Source organism: Cyprinodon tularosa, unplaced genomic scaffold (genome assembly GCF_016077235.1).
Source record: "Cyprinodon tularosa strain WSP-4 unplaced genomic scaffold, ASM1607723v1 ctg82, whole genome shotgun sequence".
NCBI lineage: Eukaryota > Metazoa > Chordata > Actinopteri > Cyprinodontiformes > Cyprinodontidae > Cyprinodon > Cyprinodon tularosa.
The window spans coordinates 1,566,877-1,585,000 of record NW_024039585.1 but is presented as its reverse complement, the minus strand read 5'-3'; the positions used below and the strand labels follow the sequence as shown (position 1 = coordinate 1,585,000).

The 18,124-nt window shown below is 35.9% G+C and overlaps 1 protein-coding gene and 1 long non-coding RNA gene across 52 annotated transcripts in view; one reads left to right on the top strand and one right to left on the bottom strand.

Annotated features, from left to right (window-relative positions):
* The window catches only part of adgrl2a (adhesion G protein-coupled receptor L2a), a 148,718-nt gene that overhangs the window by 51,181 nt on the left and 79,413 nt on the right, over positions 1 to 18,124 (top strand). For all 50 annotated transcript variants that reach the window (XM_038272175.1, XM_038272217.1, XM_038272176.1 and 47 more), the window contains exon 3: positions 5,057 to 5,270. In XM_038272175.1, the coding sequence (XP_038128103.1) occupies positions 5,057 to 5,270 (214 nt within the window). The remainder of the gene's footprint in view (positions 1 to 5,056; positions 5,271 to 18,124) is intronic.
* Positions 11,348 to 18,124, bottom strand: part of LOC119774616 — a 41,782-nt gene continuing 35,005 nt past the window's right edge. For both annotated transcript variants that reach the window (XR_005279550.1, XR_005279551.1), the window contains exons 2-3: positions 11,472 to 11,700; positions 11,348 to 11,400 (exon numbers count right to left, since the gene is read on the bottom strand). This is a non-coding gene — a long non-coding RNA (uncharacterized LOC119774616). The remainder of the gene's footprint in view (positions 11,401 to 11,471; positions 11,701 to 18,124) is intronic.

Sequence of the window (18,124 nt, the reverse complement as noted above, 5' to 3'; positions counted from 1 at the left end):
ATGTAAATACTAGATATGTAGATATGTTATTGTTTATTCATTTTTTTTTATCTCCTAAGGATGCTTGTTCTTCATATTTTCCCACAATTGTCTTTAAAGCTGACTTTTACATTTCGAGCTGGTGTCTGAATCTAAGTTAATTTTTAATTTTACCGACATAATGGAAATAAATATATTTGAAGCATCTCGCATTTGTAACACTGACTTTCTTGTAAAGACAAATTTAACATGTAGTTTACAAAGCAATCTGTGGTATAATGGGCCTGAAAATAATTGTTGTTAGTTATTACAATTACTTTTGATTTATTTGTTCTGACAATACATAAAGGTTTCTTTTAATCGTTTAGTTTTCTTTCTTTGAAACAACCATTCTCAAGAATTTTGAACATTTTGGAAAAAAGATACATATTTAAAAGTTTAAAAATAATGGGTATCCCTCCCTATGTATTAAGTAGCATAAACCAATTAAGCTACATTTAAGCTGATGGATTTCCTCAGTGAGAATGCTGTGCTAGATTGCAATAATATGTGATGAACATTAGGGGTAGGTTAAAAAAATATCGATTAATCAATTGATTGGAATTAGGTTTTTCTCAATTCAAAATAGATCCACAAAACAATTAGTTCCCACAGCCTGTGAGTTTGTTATCAACAGTTTTGTGTGATATGCTTTATACAGTAAAAGGCGCATAACACAAATGCAAAACTGCAGTGATGATACAGTGGCAGTCAGGCAAGTTGGACTAACAAGGATTTCCCTTGTGGGCTATTGGTTCAGACTATGAGGCTCCTGTCGCACTTGAATCACAAACACATTTTTATAATTACATTAGCTATCTTGCAGGGTTCAGGTTGTTAAGTTTGGAAGTTAATTTTGTTGCAAGGCAAAAAAATTGTATGACTATATATTCTATGCTGTTGCTGATTATTATTATTATTATTATTATTATTTTTATTATTATTATAATGTAGGCCATATGAAATTAAAAATCATCACATCAGCACTCTAATTATATCTGTTAATTATATCTATTTATAAACGTATATCTTTCACTAAACTGTCAACCCAGCAGTTGGAATTGAGCCAGTCTGTGAGAATCATATGGGCAACTTTTTCTCTCCAATCTTAACCTGGCATAATCTAGATTGATAACATGTAGAATTCAAATTTAATTACACTTATCAATCTGAGAAGCATCTTGTAGAAAGTGTTCGCAAAGGAGGGACATACAGTACATTTCTTCCAGCTGATTGGGTACCTGCCTTCCAATCAATGTTCGGTTTTTAGTTGCAGTTTGATTTTTTTTTTGTATGTTTGTTTTACAACTAGCGAAGTTAATCAATAAATCCAATTAACAAATCCAGTTGGGGGGGAAATGCGCAACCGTCTTCCGATCCACAAAGGTAAAATTCACATCCTTTGGCTCATTTTTCTACAAGGAATACCCTGTGAATTCCAACTAACATCGGCAAAGCCATGTTTGTTTTGCTTAAGCCTTCCATCTCTAGTTGACGCATTGATGTCATACATGTCATTATATCTCATTGTTCCAAAACATTTCTGTATCAAAGCAAATGCATCTGCTGGCTCCTGGCAAGACGTATTTTTGGGATTTTGTGAATTCACAAATCTCGTGACAGTTCATCTTGCATGTAAGGTAACACCAATTCTGCCCTGAGTACATATTCACAAAGAGTATTTCTGTGCTAGTGATATACTTCTAGATTTATTTTTGTAAAAAATAATTTCAATTCTCCCCACTTCTTAAAGAAAAGGAAAACAATTTAGCATTATACTTCATTGTTAATTTTGTACTTTTATGTTTTTACTACATATTGATATTTAATACTTAAAAATATTCATATATGCACCGGTATACCTCAATGGTTTTTTTACATTTAGGTATACAAGATACTCTATTAGAATGTGTACTTCTACTTAGAAATAGATTTAACATTTAAAACAATGTTAAATCAAATTTAGGTTGAATTGAATTGTTAGGCTTATATCAACCACTAGCCCTAATTAAAAAAGACTGTCAAGTCATGTTCCTAGCGAGTTGCTTTCATTCTTTTTCACCTTTTTTCAACACCAGGTTCTAATAAATAAACTTACAACAGCAGCTGACCTGGTTTAAACAATGTTCTTTGTTTGCTCTATGCCATTGAACAAACACCTCTGCAGCTTTCACCTGATTTATGCCTAAATGGATCAACAGCCAAAACAGACAGAGAGGTGTGTCTTTATTAGATAATGATGATGATTGGTTGCGAATTGATAAGCCATTTATTAGGGTAAAATTGACTGCCTTTTTTGACCAATGTTGTCTTGCACTGCAAGTAAACACCTTCTTGTGACTCATCAAAAGAAGGAATAGTCCTTTATGTTTCTAAACTGCATAAATGGATCCTTCCAACTTGTCTATGAGGCAGACAAATTAGAACCTGAGAAGTAGTGAGGGTGTTCTTTATTTCCTTTCCCGACTGAACTAGACCTCATTAGGGAGACGGAGTCTTTAGAAACAACAGCCTTCCACGAAGTTGAAGGTAGATACCCTGTTATATAAGGCCTCAAAGAGGTGACAGAGTCACCACTGGATGCTGGGAAGCTGCTTATTAGTCAAAGAAGTCAACACAGGAGCACCTGGCAGTCTTATTAGGCCCTCTGCCCTTCTTCTTTAATGTTTGACATGTCACAGCGGTAGAAAATAGCTCTTATCAAACACGCATAGCGTTTCATGAAGTTTACCTGCGTGCCTTACTTTTAGTTCTAAAATGACTTTTGGCATTACTCTTATTTGCAGAACAACAACATTGATTTTGTTTCCAGTTTTTCTAGTCCCATCACCTGCCCTTACAGAAACAAACACTTACACACACACATTCATGGATGTTTTTTTTCCCTGCCTCCCAATAGTGCTTTCTTCGATTGTGAGCTCTGTGAAGAGGATTAAATTACACTTATGTTGTCATGGCGGTTGTTTCTTTTTTTCATTCTGTACAGTAAGAAATCAGGATTGAAAGAAAAAGATAAGCCCTTTGGTATAGAACTTAATGTTATGTTTTTACGATGAAATGAAGAATGAAGCAACAGCCGGTTTTTCAAATGAGACTAAAGCACAGAAAAAATTGCTCTTTTTTAAGTTTACACCAGCTTTTTATTTTATTTGAAATACGTTTTTATCCTCTTGGTTGTCTTACTTTTTTTGCGCGTTATCAATATGATTGTACTTACAATGATCGTTGCAAGGGTACCGAGGGCTCCAGACATTAGGTCGACAAACTATACTTTAATGACAATTATTGATTTTTGCTCAGGGCCGGTTAGGGCAAAGGGATGACAAAATACCATTAGCTCCCTGGTGCAGTTAAATACTGAAACGTTTACTTGATATGTACCTATAAGTCTTCAAACCCCTGGAAGTCTTTTAGATGGTTTACTTTATAATCACAAAATCCTTTGTATTTAATTTTATTTAGTGGTTTAACAAAAAGTAGTTGAAAATTTATTTTGTGTGTCCATTCAAAAGAAAAAAAAATCTTTTAAAGCTGACATGGTAATGTATTCAATCAAATTATTCCGATTCCTCTAAATAACTAAACCAAAACCAAATACCTTTGGAAATCTGGTCTTTTTGGAAAAATAACAGGAAGAAAGCCATTTTTTTATTATAACTCTTCTTTTTCCACACGTTGTGTGGCAAACGTCTGACTTAACAAGAGGATTCTTCACTCTTTTAAGACCAAATATGAAGAGGCTTAGTCATTTTCTATGCCTATAAAAAACAACAACAATATAGCTTAATCTAAAATTAATAAGCCAATATATGCCAAGCAATTATCCTGATAGTGTTTACTTAATTCTTTTTGAGCCTGCCAATAATTTTTGCACCAGGCCCAATAGGCAGGCTTATACATTTTTGTACAACATCGCTATCTTTTGGCAACACTTATTCAAGCAATCCATTAATTTGGCAGCTTCCAAGGCTTTAGCTCTTACTTCAGTGAACTCCACGCTGAGATTTTTGCTTATTTATTTATTTATTTATTATTATTATTTTTTTTTTTCATGGGGGGTTTTTCACATTTGATCTTTGTTTTCCTCTTTCAGTCTTTTACATGCTCTAACAGAATTTCTGGGACTGAGTTGGCGGTTCTCTTTTCAGCTGAGCAACAATGCTCAACATCTAAAAAATAATACAACCAAACTGTTTGAATATTGATGCAAGTTAGAAAATTCCTATATTGTTAACAATTATATTAGTATATAATGTGATCAGTTGTGAATAATATATTCTTTCTGTTTTTCTCTTGGCTTCCAGCAAGATGCAACTTTAAGTTCATTTAAGTTAAAATGAAAACCCCATTTGTTTAGAACTGCCTTTGGCTGTTGAAGTTAAGTTGTCAACCGAGGTATTATAAGTTTAAGGTTGTGTTCCAACTGTTTTATTTGTTTTACTCATGTCTTTTAGTCTTTATTTTCTTTTATTCTTCTTTCATTTTGCTTCTATTTTATTATCAAACTCATTTAAAGCACTTTAAATTTTCCATGTAGTGAATTGTGATTTATAATGACATCAATATTATATGTTTGAATTCATAGTACTTAGAGATATTACAATGACATGCATTAATGTATTTTTTTTGCAATATGTTGTGCATCAATAATTTTGACCAAAAGTCAACATCTAAATGTAATTGTGAAACATAAGCAGATCTTGAAAAATGCAGCAGAATTTTTTTCCACTTTAGTTTTATGCACTGCTTTGTGTTGCTTTGTCACATTAAATCCCATAAAATACATTGAAGATAATGGTTATACCATTAAAATGTGAAAGAATTTCAAAGGAATACTTTTATATATATGTTAGACTGCCGGTGATAGTTTTCTATCTTTATCTCAATTCATGAACAGGTTTTGATCTTTTTAAATTAAATACGGAAATGCATGCATACAGAGACTTCCCTTGTGTATATTCAGCTCTCATGTTTTGTGTTCACATCTTCCTCTGTGGTACTGTTTGTTCTAAGAAAGCTCTTTCTTCCTCTCCTTCAGGGTTTAGCAGAGCTGCCCTTCCGTTTGGCTTAGTGAGGAGAGAGCTGTCTTGTGAGGGTTACCCCATTGATCTTCGCTGTCCAGGGAGCGATGTCATAATGATTGAAAGCGCCAACTATGGCCGAACAGATGACAAGATTTGCGACGCCGACCCCTTCCAAATGGAGAACATCAACTGCTATCTTCCAGATGCCTACAAGATCATGTCACAAAGGTAAAACTATGCACGTGTCTGTGCAGTGTCAAAACAACCATTCCAAGGTGAAGTGCCTGCCTAAGTTTTAGGCCCCTTAGAATGTAAGTGAAATGGCACAGTAATAGTTCTGGACCCCTGCCAGCTATTTCAATTTGTCGAGCTGCCATTGTTGAAATACATTTTTCCTTTGTTTCAAAATAATATTCCTGACTTTAGAGTAGTTTCTCAACAAAGATTATGGCATGAGCTGTAAGGAGCCGCTTTAGTCCACTGAAAGAAGCTAAAATAAATAAGTGTTCTTTGAAAAAATACAGCAGCTGTCATTATCAATGACCCACATTCCATTACTGTTAACACCAATAAGAGGCACCTAAACCTGATGAATTAGAAGTGTCATTAAACCTTAGGAAGGCGAAGGAGAAAGGACAGTGTCAAAAAAGTAAACTAAAATACAACAACAAACAGATTCAAGCAGTACATAAATAATCAAATCTCAGAGGAGACAGAAGTTTAAAAATAAGCAAAACAAATGAACTTGTTCTTCTTTAGATCAAAGGGCTTAATTAATACGGCTCGGTGCAGATCTCATTTGGCTTGGAGGAGGTCATTTCTGTCTATTGTAATTACTGCTTAGGTGTATATAAAACTGTAAATTTGCTATCTAGATTTTGTGTACCTACATTAGTCTGTGTTTGCTTTATTTTACCCTGTTAATAGGGTTGAGCTGCTTGCCTTTGGTAATATCAATTTATTATGTGTCTGGGTAGGAGTTATTTTGCTCGAAAGGAAAGTGGTAATGGAAACATGCAGATACACACACATAAAGTGCTGTGTGATACTTTGCTGCCAACAATGAAGTACCTACTCTGTATAGAAATAATTCTTAAAGTAATAGCTCACAATAATATTATATTTGTAGCACTGTGTTATCTAAGCTGATTCTTTGACTATGACAGAGAAAACTTAAAATTATTGGTACACCTCAAACCTTTATTACAATTTGTCAAATTACAGCCTCAATCCTAACTTCATATTGTTTGATATTATATGTTATTGTGCAACACAAAGTAATGTAGTCCATACTTTTTCCTAAAGTTTACAAAACTGATGACCTTAAATGAAAGGCAATCCGACAAACTTGTTCCAAACATCTGTGTATCACATAGAACGAGTTCAATAATATCGCACCTGAAGACAAAAACATATGGAAAAACTGCATACCATGACAATGCGTGCCTATGGTCGTCCACTTAAACTCACAAGCAAGTTTAGTATAAATCAGAGCCGTCATAAGAGGCCGATGGTTACAGTGAAGTGGCTGCAAAGCTGACACAATCTAAATACCCCCCAAAAAACTGTTAATAGTATAATCCATGACTAAGGTGTTTATGGAGGAGTAGTAAGAAGAAAGCCATTGTTGAGAGATATATTTATAAGAGGTCCTGTTTGCTACAACCCATGTAGGAGACACAGGTGTCATAGTCAGATCCTTTTTATTTTTTCCCCTATTAACAAGTTATGCTATATATGCTTAGAGATTATGGCACAACCTCTGAATTGGCCACAAGCACTGTTTAGCATGGTTGTGACAGCAGCTTGTTATGGGCCGCCAAAGTATGTATTTAATACACAGCTTGTCAGTCTATGAAAGCTCAGACTCTCCGGTCCAAAACTGGCAAGACCAATTACAGCATGGAAGGCAGGAGTTTAAGCTTGCTCAAGAATTACCCATAATGCAACAGCGCCTTTTTTTAAATCATGATAGTAAAGATTATAGCTGCACTGGAGCTACGTTTTAATGATGCCCTTCATTATTTCGCAGATGAACTTAGTATATCTTTAAAATTTCAACAACTGGCTGCTGCTTTGAAAACATCTCTTTGCAACATCTGTAGTTGTCCAATTGGTTCTTACCATTTTCTGCTGACTCCAGTCTGTCTTGCCCTGGTCCCGCCTTTGAAATCGGGCTCTACTCTCTACTTTCCAGATTGATATGTGCTGTGTATGCTTTATGTTCTGCAGAAGTTTAAACCTCATGATCCAAAGTTTAAAAAAAAAGCTGTATCCTGTATTTGCAGTAAAATGGGATTATTTATTGCTTGTAAGGGGCAGAATAAATATGTACAGTTCACTTGTCAGATTCTGCTTTGAGGAAACATTTTCCTTCATGTATTCAATTATGTGTAATATATGCAATTTTTTTTTTTTGCATTTAAAACTGAAACAAAACTGCTACATATCTAAGTTTATTATCACTTGACAGAAGCGGAATCAAAATCATGTGAGTTTGGAGTGAATCAGGTCTGATTTGAAGTTTACATTTAATTATTTAGAGTTTTAGCTACTTTGTTTTGTGGTCTGTGTCTTGTTTTTCTAGATTTCACTTTTTTTTGTAATGCTGGAATAAATACACTCACGGTTTTGTGGTAACACCATAGGAAAGCTTTGTTCTCCTTCCCTCCATAGAAGTGTCACAAGGATTATTGTCACTTAATCTACTTACTGTAATGAAATTCAGATATCTGAATAATTTGATATTGCTCTTAAATCATATAGGAAAATGATGAATAAAATACCATATTCTCGACGTAGCGTTATTACGAATGAGTTATTAACACATACGTTCATGCGAATATAGTTTCTGGAAAGCAGAAGGACATATTTCACATCCTGCATAGTAGTGCAGCACACTACTCTAAGCACATTCATAATTATTTTCCACTGGCTGCAATTAATTATACAGCAGTCAGATTATTAATGGGGCAAAGACAGAAAGTGGGAAATCTTGTGATAAGCAGCCATAATGCTGCATCAAAGTTGACCAAATTAAGAAACAAAAACTTCTAAATGTACATATAGACCAGACACTATTTTAACCTAGATGAAAACCAATGATGATGCAAAGTCCTAAACATGGGGCTTTAAACATGTTAAAGTTCCACCAGAAGTACTTGCATCACGTGAGACATAATACATGAAACCAGTTGTCACATAGGGATACTGCTGGAGCCAAAGTGCACAGGATGGAATGACATATGACTGCCACAGAGAGAGATATTGCCTGGTATGAGACTGTCAGCAACTCTGGCAGGCCACCTTGGGAAATAAAAAAAAAATGAAATAAAGGAGTAGAGGCCTTGTATTCAGGGGGGTTATTGTCACGTCCTATTTGATGAAGTCAGATAGCTGACTCGCATTGTCTGTCTTGAAAGGCTGCAGTTTCCCTGCTCTCTGTTTTTGACCTTTTCTTTTACACTGCTCTCGGACGTTTAAAAACAATCTGTGGGAGAACAGTAAATGGTTTCCCAACTGTTACCTTATTAAGCAGCAATCTGTTGACTGTGACAGACTTTGGTTCATTGCTCATATACAAAACCTGAGACCAACCGAGGATATCAGATCCTGTTTTAGATGCACACTTAGCATAAATATTTTTTGCTGAGTTGTACTATATAGACATAGAGGCTTATAAAGAGAAATAACTCTTGTAAGATGTGGCTCATAGGAGAGAGATCAAGATTTAGTTTTGCTTTGGGAGGGACTAATAAAAAAAATAACAAAATGAATCACATTGTTGCAATTAAAAGGAATTGTTAAAGCTCTTTTTTTACACAGCACCCCTCAAATGGAGCCTGGTGCAGTGTTGGCCTTTACTGTGTTTTGAGTTCAATCTCTGATCCACATCTTAGAAAGAAAAAAGTGGAAATTAGAGTCCGATTTGTATTTATGTTACAATTGGTTCACAGCTTATGAAGAAAAACTCTTGTAATACAGTTGTGTTCCTGCTGAATCTAGATATGGCATCTTTTTACTTGCTATTAAATCTCTGTGTAGCTTATGTCTGGCAAGAAGAAAAAGTGGCAACTTAAAAAAGCCAACATTTAAGCCTGTTCTGTTTTCGTAAGAAATGTAGCACCTTCCAAATAAATATGTTGGCAAAATATGAAAATGTCCAAGATTATAGCCAATTAGAATAGTTTATTTAGGAAAACTCTGTGTTCATAATTAAATACATTTTTTAGGTTATGAAAGGTGAGAGATATACAAAGATTTCTTGGCTGATTTTTATGTCTGGTTTTGTAAAACTGATGATAAAGCTTCTTGATTTTGCTTTAGGAACTGTTAGTAAGAGCATTTACATTTTTTCCTCTTTGTCCTGCTGGTTTAAGTCATTTGTGATATAGTTGATATTAGAAACAGTAGGAATATGCCATGTGAGGAGAATAAGTGAAAAGCAGTTATAATCACTGACTGTGTAGAAAATAAGGCTGACTTTTACATTTCTGAAACTGTCATGGTCCTCAAGTGTAAAGAATTTGACTGCAGCTGTGCTTGAGTTTGGTGGATTTTGTTCGAACTATGACTTGTTTTTTTTTTTCATATCTGGCTGGCATATTATATTCATGAGCCCAATGATTTTATGAAAATAGCCTTAGGATTGTTGTGGCTCAATTAGAACATTCAGCTGCAAGCAATTAGTTGACTCAAGTGGGTGATAATCTGTATGGGAACTTTTCATATGGACGCCGCCCCTCCAGATGTGAAATTACATGGCAGTAAAGTCTGAAATAATTCATTCATTGATAATAGTGTTCAGTGCTGTAAATATTCCTTGTTTCAAGATCAGGTTTTAGTAATAATGTCAGTTCCTCTTCTGTGCTCATGTTAATTAGTGCAAACACACTTTAACCACACAGATAACATCTAACAGATAAAAACAGTCATTTAAATGTATGATGTTTTTGATGTATCTCATTGCTGATTCTCAAATCATAATTTGCTTGGTTGCAATGAATACAAATCCTATCACATTTTTATCCTAACAGAAGTTAGATGACAGTGTCATGCCTTGATGAATAATGCTTTACGCTAGAGCGCATATAAAGATATATAATATGAAAAGTGACCTACATGCATTGATTTCTCTTTGATTAATGAGCTTCTAGCGAAGTATTCATAAACAAGGTCTTAGGTGGAACACAGCAGGGATTGCTTCTGCTGTGCCTGTAGATCATGTTTTTAAACGGTAAATTAATTGATGAAAAATTCTCACTACTAATTTCTCTCTGAATGGAACATTTAAATAAATCTGCAAGATTATTAGTCAAATGAAAGTTAAACTTAGGTAATATTAATAACTGAATGTTATTGATCTCACATTGGAGAAATTTACCTCTGCATTTAACCCATCCCCTTAGTGAGCAATGGGCTGCCATGGTGTGGCGCCCGGGGAGCAGTGTGGGGTTAAGGGTCTTGCTCAGGGACCCAGAGTGCAGGCTGTAGGGATGAGACTGGGTACTTGCAACCTTCTCAGAGCACAAGCGCACTGCTCTAATCACTAGGCCAACACTCCCCCTTAATAACCAGTAATCATTTTAGGAATAATTACCTATACAGGACTAGTTCAACATGTGGCTCTTTAAATGTTAATTAACTCATGTATAAACACTTTTAATGAAAAAAACAAACAAAACAAAAACATGTGGTTTTAAAACAAACTACTTTAAATTTAACAATCTGAAAACCCTGCATAATATTAGTTCAAAATCCTCTGCATCTTCCGAGTTTGCATCAATGAAGCTGAGGTGGGGTCTGGAGACTGAAGAATGCTAGTTACACTATTTATATCAGTGACAGTACTGCTTGCAAGGCTCTCTGAGGAGCTCCATTCTTACCGCCTGACAGCACTCTGCCTTGTACTTTCTCTCTGCACACACACAGTTAGTGTTTATTTAAAGCACAGCAGATTAAGTTTTCATCAAGGTCCAGATTCAGTTTGGTTGTTTCAGAGGGATGTGCAAAAGTTCAATCTAAATAAAACGGCTACGTTAAGTTACCAGTATTACGTTTGATAAACTGAAAATACTTATAATTGCATCCCTAAGTGATTTCCCATAACAGTTCTTTGTCAAGCTTTGACCTTGAACATTTAATATATTTGATATATATTGCTTGTAAGAAAGATATTACTCAAATTAGGTTTTATAATCTTAATTTGTAAGAGTTTTTGTCATGTTGGATTGTAGATTTTTTTACCCAGAATGCAGAATCACACAGAGAACCAGTGAATTTTAACATTTTATTTACAAAAGCAACAAGAATCTGGAAGCGAGGAACTGCAGGAACTCAGTTGAACTCTTTGGTTGGTCTGAGGAGAGAAAGCAGACTGATCAGAAAGGAGTTGGTTGATGACAGCTGATGACTGATTGATTTGCTTACTTGAGAGCTGAAGGGGAGGTAGCATGGATCTGTAGGGGTTTGATTCAGTGGGCTTTGCAGACTGTACCCCAGAGGTCCAGGAGAATGTGAGTAAGAGCCTAGAGCTTTGGTACTTGTAAGAGACGTCATGCTGGAGAGCAGGCCGGCAGGGGATGAAGACTAAGAACTGATGCACACAGTTTGGACCTTTTCCATGAAGATTGGAGGTGAAATGAGGTTCACTGGTTGTCTGGAACAATAACAGAGTCCACATTAAAAGAGATTCACAAGAAGACAAATTCAACACGTAAAATATTCCTTGTTTAGGTCTTTGGCTGAAATATCATCAGGGGTAATCACTCAGCTAAGAGAGATCATCCTTCGCCTCCTTATATACAGGCTGGTCATATATCTTGGGTTAGCAAGGTTATTTTTGCTAAAAAGTTATCTCTGTCTTTATAACTTTGAGAATGTAGATCAATATAACTTAGAGTGTTCCTAACATTTACAAACATTTAGTGTCTTTTATTATAGACCGAGGGAGAAACCTTAAAAAGATTAACATAGCAGGTTTTAATAGAATTGAAATATTTTTATTGTCCTACAATGGGGAAATCTGGTTGTGAAGATTGCAAATCAAGCTGACAGAAGAAAGGTTACAGGTACAAGAATAAAGAGTATGAAAGGCCAGAATGTAAAAAGAGAAAAATAAAATAAATCCGACTAAGAAATAAAAAACAAACAAACACTATAATTGTTCATAAATAGTTACAGTAGGCTATTCTGTTTAGTTAAGCTTCTAACTCTCTTTCTCACCTTGAGTTAACCTCAGATCTTAAAGCAGAAAATACTGTTTCCTGTCCAAAAGCTTCACCATCCTTCTTTTTTTACACCTTTACACCTTCCTGATTAGGACCCACAATTAATATTTAGTAACAAAGCTATCTAATATTAACAACTAACACTTTATTTCTGGGTATTTTTTACATTTTAACCATGTAAACCGAGACTTGTTTACATAGCGTGCACAGTGCTGAGTCTGATGTAATGTAGTGCACACCAAATAAAGTGGAAATAAAAACCTGATTACTGCAGCTTTTATTGTGGATTAAAATTTCATGGATTTTTCACTTTGGAGTACAAATGACATGCAGCATAGTAATTATTAATTTGTTCTGAGATATTGCATTATCTTTTGAGTTTCAGGTTTGAATCTGTTTTTTTTTTTGGTCATTTCAACTCAATCTGGCAGGCAGTCCTTTAAAAAAAAAGAAATAAAGCCACCTCTGCTGTAAATAGAATGATATAAAAGACTGTGTGCTTGTATGTTCTTTTAAAAGTTTGCAAGGCTGCTCAAGCCTTAGACCTATTTGATTATTTTGAATTTTAAAGTCTGATGCCCACAGCAGGACTTTGTCATAGTCCATGCCCATGCAGCATTTCTTTTTAAGTGGGTGTACATTTGCATTATTATGCCTCTTATGTTTTGACTGGAACAAAGCCAAAAAGTACCTTTTTAATGTCTGCAGTTGCATTCAGATATAACTCTCTTAGGCAAAAAAAAAAAAAAAAGAAAACAAAAGGGGGAAAAAAAGTGTTGGATTGATGCAACAACTTTGAAAAGCGACAACTTCAAGACCTTGGAATTCCCCCACAGCGCTGCATTGGCAGCTTCTATAAATGTAACATTAACACAAGCTTTCGACAGCAACTGGAAGTTTGAAGGCTTTCTTGAAAGCATTTTGCATCAGATCTCAAGTTGAAGGCAGGATGCCAGTGGTTAATTTCCAATTGCCCGTTTCCTGAAAGAGAATCGGACCACCCTGAAATGGTCTAAATATACCGATACAGAAGGCGATTGTGCTTACAGCGGTGTCTGTGGAATGTGTGGGTATGTTGTGTTCTGCTCACATCACATTGTTTCTCTTGCTGCCATTCTGTGGCCTTGGAAATGATTTAATTTTTCAATGGCCTGCCTGCGATCAACAGGCATGCCTCTTGAGAGAGATGTCTGCCTTGATAATTGTGCCATGAACCTCATCAGCATTTCAGATGAAATGGGGCTAGACGGGTCACTATGAGTTTAAGAGACGCTAATTTGATTGAAATTCAAACTGGGAGCACCAGGAAATAGATTGTTCCTCTTTGGGTAATGTGCTCCCCTTACTCATCTTGCTTCTATCCTCCAGTTACGCAATTGTTTTCGCTGCAGCAGCTCCTTCTTTTCTTTATCATATTGTAAATTGCAAATGGCCACTCTAGGGTAGCAGAGTTTTGAAAGAGAAAATTAAAAATCTCACCCCAAGCAAGGCACATACAGCTAGAAAAATGAAAAACTGTTTTGATTTGACATGATTGCAATGTGATTAGGCATTGTGGTTTGTTGAAACATACCTCCAGTTCAGACAGATATACACACCTTTCTTGAAGTATATATATATATATATACAGGACTGTCTCAGAAAATTTGAATATTGTGATAAAGTTCTTTATTTTCTGTAATGCAATTAAAAATCATGTCAACATCAATGTCAGCTGCTGGTGTTGGTCCACTGTGTTTTCATCCAGTCCAGAGTAAATGCAGCTGTGTACCAAGAGATTTTAGAGCACTACATGCTTCCATCTGCTGAAAAGCTCTATGGAGATGATGATTTCATTTTCCAGCATGATCTGGCACCTGCCCACAGTGCCAAAACCACCAGTAACTGGTGTACTGACTATGGCATTACTGTCCTTGATTGGCCTGCTAATTCCCCTGACCTGAACACCATAGAGGATTTGTGGGGTATTGTGAAGAAGAAGCTGAAAGACACCAGACCCAGCAATGCAAATGAGCTACAGGCTGCTATTGAAGCATCCTGGGCATTCATAACACTCCGACGTCGAGGTGCTAACGTCTCTGTTAAACACTTTAAAAAACTCTGAAAATGGAATACGAAAGGTGGATTCTTGATTCTCGACGTCGGAGTACACAGAGTGAAGCGAAAAGACTACAACTGTGTAAACAGGCCCCATTTCCGTTTCCGGTGGCAGGGGAATATTGACTATTCCAACAGAACTCAATGGGATTTACAAAATGCTAAATAAAACACGACAGGAATGTTTTTTCTTCACGAAACTTTTTTTGGAACGTCATTGAACAGCGCTGACGACCCGGTGAGTAGCATATTTTAAAAAAAGAACGTTTAAGGTTGTTTTAAGGATATTATCGGACATGCTCTATGCAAGCCATTCTAAAGCAGCCAGGGGTTGATTCTAAATGAGCCAAAAAGCAGAGACAGGACCAATTGTCAAACTTTTGGTGTCGATCATTCGATTTCATCCTGGACACTACAGAAAATGGGCTTAAAGTGTAAAAAACCGAACTTCTCCTTTAAGCAAAACTGCTTTTATAAGCAAATGGTATTTGAATCCAATTGGACTTTTTCATGCCAAGTCATGTAATTCTGCTGCCTTATTTCCAGCTGGCCATTAGTGAGAGGTGGGTGCACCCTCAACAAGTTGCCAGTGCATCACACAGGCAAACTGCTTTTACAAGAACAAAGTTTCATATATCATAAATTGAATTTTACAAAAGAAGAACCGAGGAAGATGAGGGGGGCATTTCTGCAAAGCTTGAATCAATGTGACTTCTTTAGGAAATGTGTCGGATTCCCTGCAAATTTAGACAGTATATTTAAATGGCCTTGGTATTCTAAATGCTTATGAGAGTGTCAGGTCAGGTTGTAGATCCAGTTTTTGGAGAGCTTAGGTGAGAGAAGGAAAGAAAGTGAACGAGGAAAGAATAGAGGATGAAGGCAGTATGGGAAAAAGTGCATTTCACTTGTTCTGGCATTTTAGTGTTCTCACACCTGAATTTTAACTTGAGTAACAGCCACTGAAAATGTCTCTCAACACATTTACCTACTTTTTTTGCACATAATACATAATAATAACGGAATGGTATTGTTCTCATATTGGAGAAATTTACCTCTGCATTTAACCCATCCCCTTGGGGATCAGTGGGCTGCCATTGTGTGGCGCCTGTGGAGCAGTGTGGGGTTAAGGGTCTTGCTCAGGGACCCAGAGTGCAGGCTGGGATCAAAGGGATCTCTGCTCTAGGATCACTGATCTAACCACTAGGCCAACATTCTCCTATAATACGTATATAATACACATAAAATATAATACATAAGAAACCCGTCTGAGGATCTCAAGTCAGCGTTATGAAAACATGGACCACCCAGCTGCCCTGCGAGCTTCCCACCGTGTCATTGACTCATACTCCCTATGAGTATTATTGCTTGCAGGTAAACATATGCATTCCCACCAGCAGACAGAGAGCACAACCTTTACAGGCAGGGGTGGATTTCCCAGGCTTGGAAGGATTCCCAAATGGCCTGTAAAGCAGAGATGGCCAATGGATGCTGCTTTGCTTCTTGTTTTTTTTTACTACCCCATTAAATGTTGTGTCATTGCTGCACAGGTGTGTAACCATCCTGCTGATCACTGGGTCAATTTGACAGTTTGCTTATTAAGGTAGGTATGAATGTTGCCTACCAATATTAAAAAAGAAGAAAAGAGCTCAACAAATAGGTGCGGGCTTTACCAGCAAATGGGACAAAATGAAAGAAAGAGATGGGTGCAAAAAAAAAAAATGTTCCTCATTACCTCCATGATCCCCTATTAGCTCATAAAAAATCTTTGTGAAAAATCTTCAATAAGATAGATTAAAATTTAGCATATCTTTCGATATATTAATATTCATTATAGTTGATCATTAATAACTGTATTTTTTCAGTTTCTTAACTTAATAGCTGGGTTTGGAGGAGTTGGGTTCTAATAACAACACCTCATCTATGCTGAGAGGCTCTCAGTCGGGGTCTTCTTTTTAAAGGCCGAAGAAGTAATAAAAAAAAGAGTCGATTAAAGCTGTTGAGAAACTACTGTCTTCATGAAAATTACTAAAATACCCAATTTTGTACACAATTGTCTACATTAATCTACATTGCACAGCATATACATTGCTCTCTTCTAAGTTCCACCAGCATTTTCCCTGTCTGTCTGCTAAAGTCAATGCCATTTCACTGAAATCACTGAATATTATATGGTCTATTTAAGACGTTGTACATTCAAGATACATATGTACTTTTCCTTAAAAAAAATACATACTTCAAATGTTCAGAACTATATTATATATGTGTTTAGGGCTGAAACAATTATTTGAATTAATGGTGATTAATCGATTATTGAAATAATTGTCAACTAATTTAGTAATCGATTAATCGTCAACTGGAGTATAGAGGTTCTAAAACATGCCTTTAGTTGACAGAGCGACACACTTAGAGTAGCAATTATACCAAAACTGTAAATAATTGTTCAGCAGAGACTAAGTGGACAAGATGTTTACCTGAAGACTTTTTTTAAAAGTCAATTTTTGTTTTTGATAATCCTGCAAGTAAAGTTCCTTTTTAGGGATTGTCTCTGCTGTCTTCAGCTTTGCTGAACATCAACAAATGACTGGAATCTTACTTGAATTGTTTGAGTTCCTAGTGCGTGCTGCTGATTAATCCAGATTGCATTTATCTGCTGCAGTGGATCAGAGAACAACATACTCACAGCCACTCCTAGAAGCAGACTGATGCAACACTCGGGCCTTATTCACACAGATACAAGATTTGATGTATTATAATATATAGGATATATTCAATGTTGATGTTTACTCGTTCAAGCTGGTTATCGAAAAAGGAACTGGTTTTTGGAGAGAACATAATAATTTTGGAAACCCGGTTCCAGAGTAAAATGGTTGCATGTTTCAGTGTTTGTATGTGCAAATCGCATCTTTTTTTTTATCAAGGATGTTGTGGCCCAACCTACCTCTTGTGTGTTTAGTTGTGATTCATTAGCACTATCACAGTGACACCGAAGGGCTTGGCATAGGTCCTACAGCATCATCATTTGTGCTGTGCACACTTATGTAAAGGCAAAGTTAGTGGAAGCCGTTTGAGATAATATACCATGTTTGTCTTTATATGGACAAGACCTGCACTTAGACTGCACCTGCCTTGGAGCGGATTTACTGTATATACATAACAATTGCTATAATACTACCATTGTTAAAGATTTAGTTAGGTTTGAACGAGGCTTTCTTGATGGTTTTAGCTTAATATCTTCTGTTAATTCGTTACTTTAAAGTAAAATAAAGACTTCTTATTGCTTGATTTTACTCATTAGTTAATTAGAACAAAGTAAAATGCAGTAAACATTTTAAATGTGTAAGTACTAATTTTTAAAGAACTGCACAAAGTAAGCACATTTTATAAATAATCAGTGTGAAAAGTGAACAGTTATTTGTGATTAAAATGGGTTTGGAAAAATATCTCATAATATTCATAACGTGCTATCATCATGCCCAATTATTCCTTTGAAATGGTTTATGATAATAGGCAAAAAAGTTCAGTTGTATCTGGATACATGGTGTCAGGAGTGCCATCCGTTCTACCTCGTTGGCATCCTATTCCACCCATTTCCTACTGTCAGCTGGGAGTGCTCATTTTTAAGAGAGATATGCATCAAAGCTGAGCAGCGTTTTCGATGACACTCTAATTGTACTGATGTCTGCCTCTCCCAAAAGGTCAGTGATGTGATGGGATTACATTTGGAATGCTTCAGTGTGATTAACGGGCTAGAGGTCG